This window comes from Anolis sagrei, chromosome Y (genome assembly GCF_037176765.1).
Source record: "Anolis sagrei isolate rAnoSag1 chromosome Y, rAnoSag1.mat, whole genome shotgun sequence".
NCBI classification, from domain to species: Eukaryota; Metazoa; Chordata; class Lepidosauria; order Squamata; family Dactyloidae; genus Anolis; species Anolis sagrei.
This window is the reverse complement of record NC_090035.1, coordinates 71,675,917-71,695,963: the sequence shown is the minus strand read 5'-3', so window position 1 is coordinate 71,695,963 and position 20,047 is coordinate 71,675,917. Positions and strand designations below refer to the sequence as shown.

Here is a 20,047-nt window from a genome sequence, read left to right as displayed (position 1 = left end):
AGGGAAGGATACTAGAGACCAAGTTGAAGTACTTTGGCCACATCATGAGGAGACAGCAAAGCCTAGAGAAGACAATTATGCTGGGGAAAGTGGAAGGCAAAAGGAAGAGGGGCCGACCAAGGGCAAAATGGATGGATGGCATCCTTGAAGTGACTGGACTGACCTTGAAGGAGCTGGGGGTGGTGACGGCCGACAGGGAGCTCTGGCATGGGCTGGTCCATGAGGTCACGAAGAGTCGGAGACGACTGAATGAATGAACAACAAACAACAGGGGGACTCAAAGCGGTTTACACATAACTGACAAAACTTCAGTGCCATACATTGGACACTGACGCAATGCCAAACCATAACAACCACAATAATAAAACCACAATTAAACATAAATCATAATTAGACAGTACATAAGCAATCATTAAAACAATAAATAATAAAATAATAAAAACAGTCAATAATAAAAAGTATTTGCATTAAAAGAATATGTGTGACTAAACCGTCAGGTGTCTTGTTGACTTATGGTGACTACATAAATTCCATAGGATTTCCTATTAACTTTCAAGATCGGACAGGATCTGCACCTTCTGGGTATTTAGATCCGAGAAAGAAAAAATGTTTGCTTGAGTCTGCAACACTCATTTCTAGCCCAAGGAAGAGCCTATTCTTGACACTCCAGGGGTGGAGATTGCAAAAAAAAACTTGTTTTTCTCCTAAATATAAGAGACGAAGAGACGAAACTGGCTTGTTTTGGTTTAAAGGAAAATACATGTATGTGTCAAGACTGGCGTGCAGTTGAGTGTTCAGGCTATTCTCCATGGAGCTTGAATGGGTGCTGAGCATCTCATTGGGCATTTGCCTGGTCCTCGTCTCTGCATGGAAATGGAAACACAAGGAGGTGAGGTTTCCACCTGGGCCAATGCCCCTGCCCTTCCTTGGCAACCTACTTCAGCTGAACCCCAAGGATCTACCCAAGTCCCTCTTGGCGGTGAGTTTTGTCATCTCTGCCATGGAAAAAATGGGATTGGAAGGTCTGCATGTTTTGATATTTGAGTGTTCTTGTCCTTCCCTTTTCATCTTGATAGTATGAGAACACTTTGAGAAAAGTCCAGAATTCAACCTGTGCGAGCATCTCATGGACAACTGGGTTCCTCTGAGGAGCCCACAGTTTGGCTTAAAGGGAATTCTTCTCTCCCCCTTTCCTTATAGCATGTGATACCCAAATTTACATTTCCTCTGAATGCAAATAGTCCATATAAACTTTATGGTTCATCCCCACTGATAGGTCAGTCTTCCATTAATTTGTTCCAGCTTAATTTGTATGCAACACAGAGTTCTGTCCTTTGCCTGTCCTGGATCCTGTCCTATCAGAGGACAAGGAGAGGGGTGGATTGTCTGAGGAAGTGTAGCTAAACAGGGGCAAAAAGAGGGTATTGCCCTCCCCCTGTAAAGACCCTACTCCCTCAAAGGAAAATTTCCTTCAATCCCCAGATTTCTAGCATTGCAGCAATTTAAAGCTTTGGCTGAGGCATGAAAGATTTTTTTTTGAGTCTACAGTGCACACTACATATTTACTGGGATCATGATGCTTATGCAAGAAGAACAAACACGAATCATAGAATCATAGAGTTGGAAGAGACCTCATGGGCCATCCAGTCCAACCCCCTGCCAAGAAGCAGGAACATCTAATTCAAAGACCCCTGACAGATGGCCATCCAGCCTCTATTTAAAAGCCTCCAAAGAAGGAGCCTCCACCACACTCCATGGCAGAGAGTTCCACTGCTGAACAGCTCTCACAGTCAGGAAGTTCTTCCTAATAATGTTCAGATGGAATCTCCTTTCTTGTAGATTGAAGCCATTGTTCCGCGTCCTAGTCTCCAGGGCAGCAGAAAACAATCTTGCTCCCTCCTCCCTATGACTTCCTCTCACGTATTTATACATGGCTATCATGTCTCCTCTCAGCCTTCTCTTATTCGGGCTAAACATGCCCAGCTCTTTAAGCCGCTCTTCAAAGGGCTTGTTCTCCAAACCCTTGATCAATAGAGTCACCCTCCTCTGGACACATTCCAGCTTGTCAATATCTCTCTTCAATTGTGGTGCCCAGAATTGGACACAGTATTCCAAGTGTGGTCTAACCAAGGCAGAATAGAGGGGTAGCATGACATCCCTGGATCTAGACCCTATACTCCTATTGATGCAGTTCAAAATCCCGTTGGCTTTTTTTGCCGCCACATCGCATTATTGGCTCATGTTTAACTTGTTGTTCACAAGGACTCCAAGAACTTTTTCACACATACCGCTCTCGAGCCAGGCATTATCCCCATTCTGCATCTTTGCATTTCATTTTTTCTGCCTAAGTGGAGTATCTTTCATTTGTCACTGTTTAACTTCATTTTGTTAGTTTTGGCTAACACTTTTTAAACTGGAGAGAAAACCTTTGTAGGAATCTCAAGGTTCTCCTGTCCAACTTTATGGTCAACATTCATACACCTAGAAATTCCTTGAGACTATTAAGTATATCCAAAAAAGGCAAACCTATGACTGTAGAAGGTTGACTATAAAGGAAAAATCATTGCGAGGATTCTTATTTGGCAGACAAAGCCCTCGTTCTGTTTTCTTCTCTACCCTGTAATTACACCACTGGTTTTCTCCATCCATGCGGTGTGTGATTTATATTTCCAATAATTTCAGCCACACATTTCATTTAACATTTTTCTCTTGTCCTCTTTTTTTTTTTTTTTTTTTTTTTTGCAGCTGAGTCACAAATATGGTCCAGTATACACTTTGTACCTGGGCCCCCGACGGGTTGTGGTTCTTTGTGGACATGAAGCACTGAAGGAAGCTCTGGTGGACCATGGGGAACAGTTCTGTGGAAGGGGAAAGATAGCTCCTGTTGAACGGACCTTCAAAGGTTTGGGTAAGTGGACTAAATCTAGTGTGGCTTCCAAATCATGGCCACAATCCTTCTTGTCTGATTACAAAGGCCCATATCACCACTCCAGGGTTCAAAATGGTGCTGTGATAGATAAGTAAGATCTGTTTTGTTGTAGACACTAGTAGTTCGCGCGCATACCGCAACGAGCGTGTGCGTCATGTACCAGCATGCCTCGGGAACAACTGTGCTCAGTTTCCGCTTTGTAGCTAACCTGTACGGTTCTGTTCTGTGCTTTAAAAATGTTTAAGACTATCAACTCACCCGCCGCATGTGAGGTTTGCTCAGTGATACGGTTTTTGTCAGCAAGGAACCTGCCTGCTGCAGAAATTCATCAACACATTTGTGAAGTGTACGGTGATACTGTTATGAGTGAAAGCAAAGTGCATAAGTGGGTACGACAATTCAAAGATGGCCGTGACAATGTCCATGATGAGGACCGCTCCGGTCGCCCTTCTTTGATTACAGATGATTTGGTGGCTTCAGTCGAAGTGAGGATTCATGAAGAGAGTATTTTAAAATTGGTTCAGAGGTATGATAAGTGTTTGAACAAACTTGGCAACTATGTCGAAAAATAGAGTGAAGTATGTACTTTCCGAAAATAAATTTACTTTTTTGAAATAAACTTTCGTTGTGTACTTATGTTCAAACAGACCTTACTTAAAAAATACCCCTCATAATTTATGATGCCATAAAAATCTCCAGCAGCATGCAAAAGAATGAGGAAGTACTCCATCGGTGTCACAAGTGGACAGTGAAGCGACAGCTCCCCTGGTGGCCAGAATTCAAGCATACCCTCATGAAGCTGGAAAGTTAAATAGCCTCTGTGTCTTTTTATAAATGTTGTGTATCTGTGGCATTGAATGTTTGCCATGTATGTGTGCATTGTGATCCATCCTGAGTCCCCTGCGGGGTGAGAAGGGCAGAATATAAATACTGTAAATAAATAAAATAAATACACATTGCTTTTCTGTTCCATCTGGGGAGGAACTCTCCAATGCATAGCTGCAACCACAATGAACTCCAATAACTCTGCCTCCAGGAATTGTTATGGCCAATGGAGAGCGCTGGAAAAAGCTCCGTCACTTCACTCTCGTCACGTTGAAGAATTTTGGGATGGGGAAATGCTCCATTGAAGAGCGAATCCAGGAAGAAGCGCAGTATCTGCTAGAGAAATTCAGAAAAACCAAAGGTTTGTGTTGACCTTGTCTAGCTCTTTCCACTGAGTTCAGAAACGAATATTGGAAGCTTTTATAGCCAGGATAAAGCAAGAGTGGCAACCACTAATGACTCTCTCCATTTGTGGTTTTTCAGGTCTGCCATTTGACCCCACCTATCTTCTAAACTGCACAACTTCCAACATTATTTGCTCCATTGTCTTTGGCAGACGTTTTGAGTATGAAGACAAAACCTTTCTCTCCATGTTGGATCTGACAAACAAATTATTTTTTGAGTTGAGCACCCCTTGGGCAAAGGTAAGAAGGCACAGCTGAAGGAAGGGGTTTTTCTATCCAAAGACCAAAGCAGAGTGACCAATAATGAGAAGATCTACCTCTTCAGAAGATGACAAACAAAATAGAGGTGCAAAGAATATTCACTAATATTCTCATGCAAAAACATGTAGCGGTACATTGTTGAGTGTGTGACAATGCAAACGTGTAGAGCTTGATGCACATTGGCACTCCCTAGCTGGTATCCCAATGTGTTTTGAATCCAGCTTGAATAGGAGACATAGAGTTGGAAGGCCAACAAAGGTCATCCAGTTCAACCTTCTGCCATGGTGAAACACACAATCAAAGCACTCCCATTAGATGGCTAACAGCCTTCTGTTTAGAAACCTCCAGTTAACTCAGGTAGCATATTGCCTGCTAACCACCCAAAAGAAGACACCAGACAACAGTTATGGGTTTAAAACTGGGCAACTTTATTGTTACCTAATTAACTCAGCACCAGAATCTCTAAATCAGACTAGCATGAACGTGTAGTGAATAAAGCCGAGGTGGTGTCCCTTCCCGGCCTACCCCTCGGCAAAATAGGGCGAAGCACCCGGTTCCCGTGTGACTTAAACCAGGGTAACCTTTTAGCCAATGTTGGAGGAATCTTCCTCAAGGATATTGAGGTAAGACCCTCCCCATTTGAAAGCCATTTATCCAGTAGTCACCCCGGTTAGGGTAACAACCAGTGATATTTAAGTTAATGGCTTTTTCCCAAAAGGGGGCTGCTTCGGGTGAACACCAAATGTATTTCTTCCTAGCTGTTTTTCCGCCACAGGATGAGGGCAAGTGTCTACTTAGCTCCATCCCCCCACACCTTAAAACAGCTCTTAACCAACTGCTAGCCTAACCTGTAACAAGTTGTCCCAGACCCTATGCGTGAGCAAAAATCAATACCTTGTTGTGTATGTTGACATTTAGTAATTGTGGTGACCTTAATTTAATGACATTGTATATCTTTTCACCATCCAAGAAGATCTTAATATTATATTGTATTATGACAGTGTCAGCGTGTGTGATGATGGTAATGTGTCAGAAGCTGGGGTTATCACCAGTCTTCAATGATGCAAGGTTGTCATCGATCACCAGTAGAGAACCTCCAGTCCAATCACTCGGTGATCCGTTGTACCAAAAAACCACATCAGCCTTTCGCTGTTGGCATCAGTCACGGCAAATCTCCAGTGCCGACCCTGGGACAGATAGTCCAATAGAAGCCTCCGTCGCTCTGACCCTGTGGTTCCTCCGGACAGCTGTTTGTGTTTCACCAAACTGAGGCTGTAAGACTCAAAACAAAGATCAGAGACAAGGGGGAGGGGGCGCCGTACCCCTCTGACCCCACAAATCGGGCTATATATCCAAGGCTAACCTTGCGATATACATAGCCCAACGAATATAGTCACCATGACCCTCATAGGTCAGACCGTTATCTGTGAGGCCTAAACCCGCTCTCACTCAGATACAGTTGTCTCGCACTCCGTGCCAAGTGACATCAGCATTGCAATGAGTGCAGCCCGCACTCTCCCAATTTGACTTGATCTCCATCACCACCTGTGTCGTATTTCAAAGTTTGTCGACAATGGCTGGCCAAAGTCATGAAAATAACAGGGTTTGGTAGTGATGAACTATTTGGGTCCGCTCAATGACACCTAACCATTCCATCTCACCAGTATCAACTGATGTGTGACGGCTCTTAACCCAAACTAGTAATGGCTTTTGGTGCTGTGATGGTATAACATCTTAGGTATCCGAAACTATCGAACATGAGGGAATCTATCACTAAACTCTTTGTGAGGTTTAAGATCTCACAAGCATTTTAGCTGGTATTTAAGAAACATGAAAACCTAAAAAATTGGCTTAAGTGATAAATGAACCACTAGTGTGGGCCAGTGTAATTTGTTCTTTGAGATTGTCTTATCTCTTAATTGTAATGTAATGGTATTATTCTTAATATTGCATCATTAGTATTATTTAGCCATTTATTTCGATTTATATACAGTATATCCTAATTGTGGTAAACCTGTCGAGGCACCATCACACCCTATGCTGCGCCCCCCCGGAATGTAACAACAATGATTATGGCTTTTGTCTATCTGTCTTGTGTTCATAACTTGACTATATAAAGCCAAGATTATCCCAGAACGGTTATAATTAGCTATATGTGTTTTGGTAATTTTTGCTAAATTTGGCACTGGTGGTTGCCTGGGCTCCGTGCGCCTCAACAATAATAAAGGTAATATAACTGGATGGGAGCCCGTCAATGTAAATATATATATATATATATATATATATATTGGCTAACCCTGACTTAATCGAGGGGCTCTCCTAACAATAACTTGAGTCTGTATCCCCAGAATCCCAGCTTGGAGTTTTGTAGGTTCTGGCAACCACCAATCCACGTAAGTGCATTATTGTGACTAATGGACTCCAATGTCTGTAAACACTGGTTAAGCCGAAGGTAACGTTTGACCTGGGAAAAGACCCTGACAAACCAGCACTAAGAAAACGCCTATGTCCCTTGAGGATCCCAACATCGATTAACAATCAGTAAAGTCTGGACTATCGCGCGTAACTTGTTAATATTGTTACGCCAACATATCCCCGACTATCAGAAATACTTCGGCATCTGTAGCTAGAGGTTGTCACTAGCATTTAACATGGATCGCCCAGGTCTTAGATAACACTCATGACTTTCATCGTTTGTGGTGGACTGCCTTAGTGTCTTCCAGCAAGGCCCAAAGTCCTTGTCGCTATTGTATAGCAAAGCCGATATGTGACAAATCATAGATTTACTTATTTGGATGTTTAATTAATTTTGTTCTAAAACTTGTAAGGCAGACGTCTAATAAAGTAAAGTCTAATTTCAATCCCGTGAAGGCAAATATGGTGGTCCATGAGCTGACTGGGCAGGAAACGCTGGCTGTAACTGACTAGTTAAATGGCGAAAGGTTGGGCATGCTGGCCATTATCTTAAGTGAACTTATTAGGAAGAAGAATGGGGGGGGGGGGTCTGTGCATGGCGCCCCTTTGTTTAAGTCTCATCAAAATCGCAGTTAAACGACAACTTATCCCAATCTATTGTAGAAGACCTAGCCCTGTAACGGAGTCATTTGACAACTCGTTGTCATGGGCCGCCCCTTATCAACTTTATGGCATCTTTAATATAAGTTCGCGTGTCCCGACCTAGGCTCTCTTTGAAAAGAAATGTACTGGTCTCCACTACATGAATCGCATGATTAAAGCCAACGCACAAACCGGGGAAGGAAAGGAGGGGAGGCTTAATTTGAGCTGGTCCCCAAAAACTATTTTAACCCCATTTTTTTTAAAGCGTCTATATATACATATTACTCCTTTTAGGGAGTTAAACTTGGTCTTGGTTACATGTAATGAGTGGACTCATGTTGTAAGTTAAAATGACCATATGTTAGCGTTAAGCGCCAAGCCTGACCATAGCAGGTGACCAGTCCATGTGAACTCGGGGTTAATCTCCTCACGATTTCCGTTATCAATCTCAGCCAAGTTAAGGCTCACCGGCTGCGTTTTGATGAAAACAACCTGCCATATAGGAGCCAAGCATCTCCAGGGAACTGAAGTATGCCTCTCCAATTATCAAGATATTTGAAAAGAGAATGAGCTTGAGCCCAGTAATGTTGTATTATTTCCCCAGCGTAAAATATAAATCAGTAAAGCCATTGGCCAAGCTCTGATCTCTCCTCTCTGTAAGTGTTGTCATTTATGTGCTTGGGCCATCCATAACCCGTTGCGATATCCAACTAGGGTGAATAAATCTATAACTTCATTGTTTAAACCGCCACTATTGGTTATTGTTGTAAGTGTGACCCCACGATGTAGGGGCAAGTCCCTCTAACAATGGCCTCAGGTTGTGCTCTATCAACTAGTTATTGTGTGCCAATTTTAACAGCCACTGTGTTGTTCGTTTCGGCAATTGTCTGGGTGCTCAAACTAACGACCACTGGGGAATTACTTCAGTGTGCCGTTCGATGCAAGTGAAGCACCATTCTGCATTTTACGTGGTACATCATCTCTTGGTCCTGCAGGCCAATCGATATTAACTAGTGACTCAGTTGAATCAACTAGAAGCATCGTTTATATCTGACCTGAGATAGCAGCTGTTATTGATGAGAAGGCCAATGCATGTAACCGGTGGCGCTAAAGGCTCTGCTTTTAGTCGCTGGACATCCGAGGGATGTGATGGTCAAAGTTATGGTCAGGTTCCCCCTCCGCATCGGGCACTAATGTAAAATTAGAAGAAAAAGATGAATTAAGTAAGGGAGCTTCGTTAAATTGTGGAATAGCTCAGGCAGTAATTGTCCATATCCTTTCCGACCGCCTCAATGTGAGCTAGAAAATGTTGAATCCTTGCATCGATGTTCTGTCATCTGACACCGAGCTCCGGGGGTGCTGACTGCATTATGTTGGCCTTTTATCAGTCGGGCCCTTGGCCTTCATTCCTCTCATATTTTGTGGGTAAAATCCTGTAACAACATATCAGTATACAGTTAACGTTATTGTATAAGCATCCGTGGAGCCATGGAACCGTTGTATCTCGAGATTAAAATCATGGTTGGCTGTAATATAATCTACTGATCATTAAGTTAGATATTGTGCCTGGCCATTATATATGTGGTTGTTAGGTAAACAATAGTTAGGGTCTCTTTATACAACCTTATCTCCTGTATATCCATCTCGTCATTGTCCTCAACAGTATAGCTGATTATATGTTAATTTGGGGCAAACAGTCAAAACTTTTTTTTTTTTTTTTGTGTGTGTGAAGGCCGTTTAACTGAGGAACTCTCCGTCATGAGAGTATGGGATGATCTTGTATGGAACTTTTAACCAAAGCTGAATAGCCATCTTTTGGGTGGACTGGATGGCCCATGGTGGCTCATCCACTCTATAATGATATAATTAGAATAATAGTAACTGAGCGATAGATGTGGATTATTATATGACTATAGAGCTATATCTGTGCGTATACTTATATATATGTATATCAGCCTATCTCCTGGGTTGAGTAACAATCTTATAATGACTGGTCAGGTATATAATAAATGCGTTATTATTATTATTATTATTATCATCATTATCATCATTATCGTAAACGCCGCCTATGAGTAAAACAGGATGCCTACTGAAACTGCAATATCCTGTAAATTCAGTAGTGGGTTGTTGGCATTTGAAGGTGAAACAAATTTAGAAGCAGAGAGGGCTGGAGGGGACATGATAATCATGTATAATAAGTGAGGGGAAGTCACCAGGAGGAGGGAGCAAGTCTGCCCTCCGCTGCCCAGGAGACCAGGATGCCATGAAACAATGGCTTCCAACTACAGAATAGAGATTTCATCCGAACCTGAGGAAGAACTCTCAAACTGTGAGAGCTGTTCAACAGTGGGACTCTCTGCCCCTTCGTATGATGGAGGATCCTTCTTTGAAAGCCTATAAACAGAGGCTGGATGACCCACTGTCTGGGGTGCATTGAATGCAATATTTTTGCTTTGGCAGGGGGTTGGACTGGATGTCCCATGAGGTCTCTTAGAACTACTGATTCTATAATTGTTAATAGCAAATTGGCTCAATCTGTCTGTGTGAGGGTCCAAGATGGCCGTCACTCAGTTGGGCCACGTGGCCACCAACCACCCCCAAAATGGCCACCGGCCACGAGGAAATGTTAAAATGGCCGCCGGCCATGAGGGAGGCTTTGTTTCTGTTTCGGAGTATACATATACCTATATGATATATCCTCGCAAACGCACACACACTTATCATTAATACATAGCTAGATACAAATACAGATATATATATATATATACATACACACATACATATACATATATACATAGTCGCACACGAATAAACCCACCCACACACATGCACCTATATGGTTTCAATGTATATATTGAAGGAGCCCAGGGGAGCTCTGCTGGGGGGGGGGGGGGGGGAAGCAGTAGGAGTATCTGATAGGTCAACACAACCTAAGCTCCAAATTAAAACAGTGATGCCTATATGTGGCCTAATATCAACTTGGGATTGGGGAGGGTGGGGGTTGTTGGCTGTTAACATCCAGGTATAGCAACTAATAGTCTAATGTTGTAAGGCAGGTAAGGGTCTAACCCATCCTGCAACGCGAGAGACAACACCAGCCAAAATTGTCCAAGGAGCCAGATAGCTCAACAAAGCCCCCCAGGCAGAGCGCGTGTGATCTATACCGCCATTAGACACTGCAAGGGAGATACAGGCAGATGGCCAAGCCCACTGCCTGCTGGGCAGCGGTCAGTTTGAAGATGACCAACCCGACCCCCCTGGGTCATGCGCGTCCCCTGATGCCGTGGGGGGGGGATGGGAAATGGGGTAAGAAAAAAGGAGGGGTGGGGAGGGCATCCCCGATTGAAAATGGGGCCTGTAAGGCCCAAGGCCATCCAAATCAGACCATGGTGGGGGACGCCGCCCACCCCAGCGCGAGCGGCGCCGAAAAAACCGCGCCTGTGCGCCACGTGCGCACCAAAAAACGTGGTCCCCAGGGGCAAGAGGCCAAAGGCCTACAAGCCCCTGCTAAGACCCTTGGCTACTTGCGCGATCTCTTCAGCTGCCGGTCTGGCAGCGGGAGCAGCTCCTTGTGGCGTGAGAATCCCGACGATGGGGGCAAGAGCCTAAATGTCTCGCCGCCCCTGCAGGCCTTCTTCGGAGGCCTGCTCCTCACGTCCGCTGTCCTCGCCGTCAGGAACAAGACTGAGCTGGAGGGAGGCTATTTCCCTCCCAGCTCCGCCCCCAAAGTAGTTCCGTTAGGAACTACTTTGGGCTGTTTACTTCCTTGGGCGGAAGAGGCAAAGCCCTTTCACTTCTCCAGCTTCTCTTGGATCAGTGAAAGGTAATTTCACTGCCAAACAGCTCTACCATCAGGAGGTTCTTCCTAATTTTTAGATGGAATCTCTATAGTTTAAATGCATGGCTCAGTGTCCTAGACTTTAGAGCAGCTGAAAACGAGCTTGCTCCCTCCTCAATGTGACATCCTTTCAAATATTTAAACATGGCTATCATGCATCCTGTTAGCATTCTCTTCTCCAAGCTAAACATACTCAGCTGCCTAAGACACTCCTCATAGGGCACAACTTCCAGAACCTTTACCTTTTTGGCCCATCTCTGGAAACATTCCAACTTGGCAATGTCCTTCTTGAATTGTGGTGCCCAGAGTTGGACACACTCTTCCAGGAGAAACTGACCAAAACAAAATAGAGTGGGACTAGAATGCTTTTAGAACATGGCCATACAACCCATTAAACTTACAGCAACCTAGAGTGGGACTGTTACTTCCCTTGGAAGAAGATGGAACTTTGTGAGAAAGCCAAAGAAGATTAAGACAGAAAGAAGGGATAGAATTGAATGTGCTAAAAAAGAAAATTAAAATTCTCTACCAGTCAAAATAGCAGCACAACAAGGGGCTTCAACACCTTCATCCGTATACTCTACTCCTATTAATGCAGCTTGTGGTCTACTCTGGGCCCATCCAGACAGGCCCATATCTCATGATCTGTCTCGGTTTTACCGGAGGAGTCCAAATGATGCCTCCGGTAATTCAGAAGATAGATATGGATCTTACCAGGTATAGGCCCTATGTGTATTGAGCCTAACTCTAACCCTAACCATGTCACATGATTCCCAGGCCCAATCCACACAGGCATCTTAGTTTTTGAAGCTCCAGGAGCCCAGAAAACAGATAACACAGATAAATCCCCAAATGTAGGTCCTAAAACCTAACTGAAAACCACACACATAGCCTGCTTGTAAAGTTCTTGGTGCACTAAAACGCTGTGTGAAGAGAAGGGGAAGTGGGGAGGGATTTCCCATGCTTTTTGGAAGCTCCCATCCACCAAGGATGCCTTTCTCTTTTAGCATCCCTGTCCATGGGATAATACTTAGTTTTTCTCTGACTTTACGGTGCCATTCTACCCACGGAATCTCTGTTTTTGCAGTTAGGATCACAGCCATAATTATTTTTGCACAGAAGAATTTCCAGTTCGAAAGTTTGCAACATTCCCCACCCCCAAATGATCCTGAAAGTATGCAAAAAATACTCTACTCTTTATCTTACCCAATGAGGAGAAACCTTTTTGGAGTCTCAAGACCATTCCACACAGCCATATTATCCAGAATATCAAGGCAGAAAATCACACAATATCTTCTTTGAACTGGGTTATCTGAATCCACACTGCCATATATTCCAGTTCAAAGCAGAAAATATGGGATTTTATTCAGCTGGCTCTTGCATATAGGAACAAAATAAGCAAGGAAATTACACCCTAACAGGAAAAAGGGAAAAAAAGGAAAAGAAAAAATCTCAGACTATTTTAATTTTAATTTTTTTGCATTAGTTTACCAAAATGCATGAGATTACCATTTTTATGCTGCTCATGGATGAAAAAAACAATAACTTTTGCTCTTCTTTCTAGCTGTTATGATATGTATTCTGGCATCATGCAGTACTTGCCTGGGGGAGACAGTCGTATCTACAACCCCTTACAGGAGCTGAAAGCCTTGATTGATGAAAGAATAAAAATCAACCAGGAGACCTTAGATCTCAAAAACCCAAGAGACTTTATTGATTGCTTCCTCATTGAAATGGAGAAGGTATTACTTGTCACCAAGGAAAAAAGGATGCAGTGTTAAAGTGAAACTCAACTGGATCTATTATTTGCATTCTGGAAACTGGGGAGGATGAAGAGGAAAACTAAAAACACCCAGATGATACAGATTTTCAATGTGTAATTGGCCTCCACAAGTTTGATTAATATTTTTTCTCTGGGAATCTCTAAGTCTTTCTATGTAATTTGGCTCCAAGGTGACCTTAGAGTTGTGGTGGAGGACCTAGAGATTCCTAGAATCAACTTTTCTCTAAACCAGTGGTTCTCAACCTGTGGGGACCCAGGTGTTTTGGTCTACAACTCCCAGAAATCTCAGCCTGTTTACCAGTTGTTAGGATTTCTGGGAGTTGAAGGCCAAAACATCTGGGGACCCACAGGTTGAGAACCACTACTCTAGGCATCGGTAGGTGGAAGTTGACTAAGGAGGCATGCTGGAAGGCCTAGAAATTCTAAGAGATGAGTTTTCTTGAATTTGTGGGTCTTCTACTTTCATAAGGTTGGAACACTCCTAAACCCAGAGCTTACTATATAGTTTGAGGAGCAACTTAGAATGTTCCTAACCATCATTTAGGGCAATAGTTCCCAACCTTTTGTCCTCCAAGTGTATTGGACTTAAGCTCTCAAAGCCCCTTGCTCAGAGACCCTTGAGGCCTCCTTCACTAGAAGTCTTGGCATTTGGTCAAGTTGGTTGATGTTTCCTGGGTTGAATTCCAAAACACTTGGAGGACATACAGTTGGGAACCACTGGTTTAGAGCAGTCATCCTCAAACTGTGGTCCTCCAGCTGTTTTGTCTTCCAACTCCCAGAATTCCTGAGATTGGCAGTTAGAGACTTCTGGGAATTAGAGTCTCAAAGTGCTGTGGGCTGAAGTTTGAGAACGCCTGGTTTAGAAGAATGCAGCATAAATTTCTCGTGATTTCTGAGGTACTGAATACCTTCTTTCACAACGTTAAAAATGCATATGCTCCTGATAGGTCATAAACAGGATTCTAGGTTTGGACTGGATAAGATAAGTAATAATATCCTCTGCCATGCATTTGCTAATAGATCGCCTCTTCCTTTATTCTCTTGAAGGAAAAAGGAAACCCTTCCCCTGAATTCACAGTGAACAGCTTGGCCCTCACAGCTCTCAACTTATTCACAGCTGGGACAGACACTGTCAGCTCCACCCTGAAATATGCACTCCTCTTGATGATGAAATACCCAGAAGTGGAAGGTATGAAGGTGGGCAAATCCAAGGGAAATACAAATTTAACTCAAACCAAACCCTGCCTGCTTTTAGATGTTGCAATAATAGTTTGAAATGACTAGAAATATGAGGCATTAGTGCTAGCAAGAGACCAGGATAAATGTACTCAGTGTGATGGTACGCCCAAGCCTTTGGGGAAACTATATTGTCTGGCTTTACTTGGGGGCCCTCTGTGTACCTTCTGTTAAGATTAAGACCCTTAGCAGACAGAGGCACTTTGAGGCAAGGTGAAAAAATAACAAATGAGTTTACTGAAACAAGATGAATAAAGGGTTAACTCCACCCAGGACTATCATAAGGTAGCTAAAAACAATACATTAGAAAAGGAGATTTTGCTGGCTGCAGTCATCTCTCTGGAATCTTCTGCCTCTGATGCAAAGCGATAGTTATAAATTGTCTTAATCTTCTTTACTGTGAAACTTAGGCTGGCCAAAAGCTTCTGTTATCCTTTGGAGTGGTGGTATAAAAATACTGCTAAATGCAGGTGCTAAGAATGCCTGTTTTTTTATTGCTTGGCCTAGGATTACCAGACAATGCCCCAAGCCTCTAGTGACTTTAGAAAAGAGAGGAGTCCAGCAAGAGAGCTCTATACAGGGAAATGGAATTGACCAACTAAAGCTGGCTTCTGGGAGGTGTTATGCTCTACCAAAAACGAATACAGAGGAAGGTATTTACACTATTCAATAAATCTATGAACAGGGGAAAACTAAAGCAAAGAAGAGGAAAGGGTAGAGCCAAGACTTCACACTCAGCCTACTTTGTTCAAAACTATATAGACTGAAGAACCGATATCTTCAGATCTCACACCCATAGCTATCTTCCAATGATAGGACTCGGTCTGCATTAAATTTCTCTGACTGATTACTCTGCATGATATATTTTCTCAATATCTTTACAGAGAAAGTGCACCAAGAAATTGACAATGTTATTGGTCGCAATCGTGTCCCTGCTGTCAAGGACAGGGTGAACATGCCCTACACAAATGCTGTCATCCATGAGATCCAAAGGCTGGTAGATATCCTTCCTGCAGGACTGCCTCATAAGGTGACTGAAGACACTGAGTTCCGTGGCTACCTTCTTCCCAAGGTAGACTGAAGTGGTTTGTATGTAGTGGGAGCGAGAAAATGGGGATACATCTGTGAGATCTTCATCACTTTCTTCCATCACCCCTTCACTGACAATTCACTTCTCTGTCTTGTTTTATCAGGATACTAACATCATTACCTTACTAGGCTCAGCTTTGCATGACCCCCAATATTTCAGTGACCCTGAGATATTCAACCCTCAGCACTTTCTGGATGAAGAAGGATGTTTTAAGAAGATTGATGCTTTTGTGCCCTTCTCCTCAGGTAGGGCTCATTGCCATGTTCTATTTGCTTTATACAGCTCAGGAGGTTGGCTCTAAAGTCTAACTGCAAACTTATTTCAAAACTAAGCAGTTCAATCGGACATCCTTTTTTGTAAATGATGATTGAGGCACAATTCTTGTGACCATGCAGAGTTACTAAAAATGGAACGGTCATGATTCGGTAACACTACATAAGTGGTTCTCAACCTTCTTGATGCTGCAACCCCTTAATACAGTTCCTCGTGTTGTGGTGACCCCCAACATTAAATTATTTTTGTTGCTACTTCATAACTGTAATTTTTCTACTGTTATGAATCATAATATAAATATCTGATATGTAGGATGTATTTTCATTCACTGGACCAAATTTGGCACAAACACCCAATATGCCCAAATCTGAATACAGATAGGGGTGTTTGAGGGGGGAGGGGTATGGATTTTGACATTTGGGAATTGTAGTTGCTGGGATTTATTTGGCACAGATACCTGATATATCGAACTTTGAATACTGGTGAGGTTTGGGGAATTAATTTTGTCAGTTGGGATTTATAGTTCACCTACAACCAAAGAGCATTTTGAACTCCACCAATGATGGAGTTGATGCAAACTTAGCACACAGAACTCCCATGACCAACAGAAAATACTGGAAAAGTTTGGTGGGCATTGACCTTGTGTTTTGGAGTTGTAGTGCACCTATATCCAGAAAGCACTGTGGACTCAAACAACGATGGATCTGGACCAGACTTGGCACGAATACTTAATATGCTCAAATTTGAACACTGGTGTAGTTTGGGGGAAATAGAGCTTGGCATTTGGGAGTTGTAGTTGCTGGGATTTATAGTTCACCTACAATCAAAGTGCATTCTGAACCCCACCAATGAAAGAATTGAGTCAAAATTCCCACAAAGAACCCCCATGATCAACAGAAAATACTGTGTTTTCTGATGGTCCTTGGTGACCCCTCTGACACCTCTCTCATGATCCCCCCCCCTCCAGGAGTCAACCCCCAGGATGAGAAACGCTGCTCTACATGATGAATCCTTGACTGAAATATAGAATGAAGAACCTTGATCCATACCTGTTGGTTATTTTCCAGTTCATACTGTACCCTTTTACTAACCTGTACACCTTTGTCTTTTTTTTTTTGTCCTGTCACCAGGAAAACGTGCCTGCGTAGGAGAATCTATGGCCCGGATGGAGCTCTTCTTGTATTTCACTACCATCCTGCAAAGCTTCTCGTTGAAATCCTCTCTTACACCAACGGATATTGACATCACTCCCCAACAAAATGGCTTTTTAAACGTTCCTCCCATCTATGAGCTGTGTTTGATCCCTCGCTAATCATGCCATTGGCCATCTTGAGGATCAGGACATGAAGGGTCTATTTACAACTTTTCTAGTAGATTATGCAATTGTTTTGGTGATAATGTAGAATAAAATATATTTTATCATAGCCTGCATTTGACATTGTGTATGCACCCTGCTTACAAATGTTAAAAACATTTAAGGGATCCTAGTGTTTAGCCATGGATTAGTGGAATTGGTTGATAACAATTTAATTACTAGGAGACCCCGGTGGCACAGTGGGTTAAACCGCTGAACTGCTCAACTTGCAGATTGAAAGGTCACAGGTTCAAATCTGGGGAGTGGTGTGAGCTCCCGTTGTTAGCCTCAGCTTCTGCCAACCTAGCAGTTCAATAACATGCAAATGTGAGTAGATTAATAGGTACCACTCCAGCAGGAAGGTAAAGACTCTCTATGCAGTCATGCTGGCCACATGACCTTGGAGGCTCTTTGACTTAGAAATGGAGATGAGTACCAATCCTCAGAGTCGGACTCAACTGGACTTAATGTCAGGGGGAAACCTTTACCTTACTTAAATTACCATGGCTCAATGCTAGGGAATTCTGGAAGCTGTTTTCAGGGGAGGCACAAGCAGTCTTTGGCAGAGATACCTAAAGACTTCGTAAAACGACAGTTCACATTATTTCAGTGTGACTCCTGTATCAATGTGACTTCTATCCATGGTTTCACTTTTATCCACATCAGAGAGATATGCACCTTCTATGCATTTTCTACATCCTCCAATACAACTCTATAGTATTCTTGGATTCATTATAATCCATGGTTTTGTGCCTCCACAAGAAATCAGGGAGCACATCCCCTTTGGAGAGAAAGATTGTACTGTAGTTAAAAGCATACAGGGAGAAAAAAGCGAGGGGGGGGGGAGGAGGAATGAAAATTAAAGAGGGAAACTATGAGGGAAGAGCCTTCAAAATAAACAATAAGAAATGAAGGGGTACAAGGAGAAAAAGGGGAAGCTCTTTTAAATGAATGAGAATGGAAGGATGCCACTGACATGAAGGCGGTTTCCTGATGAGATGTTGTAGTTGTAGTTGTTTTAATAATAAGGAAGGAAAAGAAGGGCGGGGAGAAGAAAGTAAAAGGATGAAAGGAAAGAAGACAAAGGAAAGAGGGGATTGCATGAAAGCTTAGAGGAGCGGTTCTCAACCTTCCTAATGCCGCAACCCCTTAATACAGTTCTTCATGTTGTGCTGACCCCCAACCATAACATTATTTTCATTGCTACTTCATAACTGTCATTTTGCTACTGTTATGAATCGTAATGTAAATATCTGATATGCAGGATGCCCATATTTTCATTCACAGGACTAAATTTGGTACAAATACCCGATACGCCCAAATTTGAATACTGAAGGGGTGGGGAGGGATTGATTTTGTCATCTGGAAGTTGTAGTTGCTGGGATTTATAGTTCACCTACAATCAAAGAGCATTCTGAACTCCAACAGCGATAGAATTGAATCAAACTTGGCACACAGAACTCCCATTACCAACAGAAAATACTGAAAAAAAGGTTTGGTGGAAACTGACCCTAAGTTTTGGAGTTGTAGTTCCCCTACATCCAGAGAGCATTGTGGACTCAAACAATGATGGACCTCGACCAAACTTGGCACAAATACCCAATATGTCCAAATGTGAACACTGGTGGAGTTTGGGGAAAATAGACCTTGACTTTGGGGAGCTGTAGGTGCTGGGATTTATAGTCGCCCCCCCCCCCCAATCACAGCAGGAGGAAGGCTTTTGGTGGGAGCATTCACCATCTGTTTCCAAAAAGAAAGAGAAGGACAGGTGAAGAGATGTTCAGCCTTCTCTGCCAAATGGATTCCTAAGACCATAAAAATATATGTTTTCTGATGGTCTTTGGCGACCCCTCTGAAACCCTTCTCATGACCCCCCCCCCCCCCCCCCCCGGGGTCCTGATCCCCAGGTTGAGAAATGCTGGCATAGAAGGAAAGAACAAAGACGGGTAGGGAAGGAGGGAGGGAGGGAAGGAAGGAAGAAAGGAAGGAAGGAAAGAGGGAAGGAAAAAGAAGTGATGAGATAGGAAAGAGGGAAAGATATGAAGAGATGGAAGGAAAGAACAAGTGAGAAGTTAAATTAAATCCCCTAACTTGCCTGGGGCAAGTCAAAAGAGGGTGGGGGAAGGAGCTGAGAAGAGTTGAAGCAGATCTCTCTTGTGAGGGAGTTCCATAGCCTAGATGCAACCATCAGGGAGGTTCTAACACATCCTCACAAGACAATCCTGGGAGGTTGATGGGACATAGAGAAAACCTAGCATCATAATACTTGAGCAGAATGATATGGGACATACAGACTTTCAGACCATCAGATGATTTCAGCAGCTTCTTCCTCTGAAATAGAAGCCACAGCACCCAGTAGTCTTTGGCAGCCTCCCATCTACAGTAAGCACTGGCCTGGCCTGATCCAGATTAGCTTCTAAGATTAGACAGGACCTAGGACCTTTAGGGCAATGGTTCCCAAACTTTGGTCCTGTTTGGAACTTAAAGTCCCAATAGCCCCAACCAGTCTAGCCAAAAGTCAGGAGCTGAAGTCCAGATCTGACTACCCTTCAGATAAGTGTGGTGGAGGCTCCTTCTTTGGAAGCCTTTAAACAGAGGCTGGATGGCCATCTGTCAGGGGTGATTTGAATGCAATATTCCTGCTTCTTGGCAGGGGGTTGGACTTGATGGCCCATGAGGTCTCTTCCAACTCTTTGATTCTATGATTCTATGGTTAAGTGGGTCTAGATCAGCAACTACTGCAGTTAGAGACCTCAGATTTTGGGAAACTTACTTTAACACCTGACTGGCACTACAGCTAAAATTGGAACAAAATTGGAGGCATGGTGGTTGAAAAGTTTAGACCACTCTGCATGGATTGGCCCAGCTGAAGTCCAAAATTCCAATACTAATTCATTAAACTAGAGGCTTCAACAGTCCATCATTTTTCCCGTTCTCTACGATTCTGCTGTCCACACCAATAATCCAAACATTCCTTTTCTCAACCCCATTTATGTA

At 43.1% G+C, this 20,047-nt stretch overlaps 1 protein-coding gene across 4 annotated transcripts; it reads left to right on the top strand.

The window, feature by feature from the left end:
- Positions 1-796: 796 nt before the first annotated feature.
- On the top strand, positions 797-17,008 carry LOC137095336 (cytochrome P450 2G1-like). 4 transcript variants are annotated; one of them, XM_067461858.1, is made up of 10 exons: positions 809-979; positions 2,746-2,908; positions 3,966-4,115; positions 4,238-4,392; positions 5,873-5,880; positions 12,879-13,056; positions 14,145-14,286; positions 15,218-15,405; positions 15,527-15,668; positions 16,827-17,008. In XM_067461858.1, the coding sequence occupies exons 1-10, from the start codon at positions 809-811 to the stop codon at positions 17,006-17,008; spliced, it is 1,479 nt and encodes a 492-aa protein (XP_067317959.1). The 4 variants fall into 4 exon arrangements, with proteins under 4 accessions (XP_067317962.1, XP_067317959.1, XP_067317960.1 ...); XM_067461861.1 differs by lacking the exon at positions 5,873-5,880 and having other exon boundaries at positions 797-979; positions 4,238-4,406; XM_067461859.1 differs by lacking the exon at positions 5,873-5,880 and having other exon boundaries at positions 4,238-4,367; positions 12,861-13,056.
- The last annotated feature ends 3,039 nt before the right edge of the window (positions 17,009-20,047 follow it).

Coding starts and splice junctions, on each gene's coding strand:
- LOC137095336 (XM_067461861.1), top strand. CDS start 809: ATGGAGCTTGAATGGGTGCTGAGCATCTCATTGGGCATTTGCCTGGTC. Junction 2,909..3,965: donor ACGGACCTTCAAAGGTTTGG/GTAAGTGGACTA, acceptor CTCTGCCTCCAG/GAATTGTTATGGCCAATGGA. Junction 13,057..14,144: donor TCCTCATTGAAATGGAGAAG/GTATTACTTGTC, acceptor ATTCTCTTGAAG/GAAAAAGGAAACCCTTCCCC.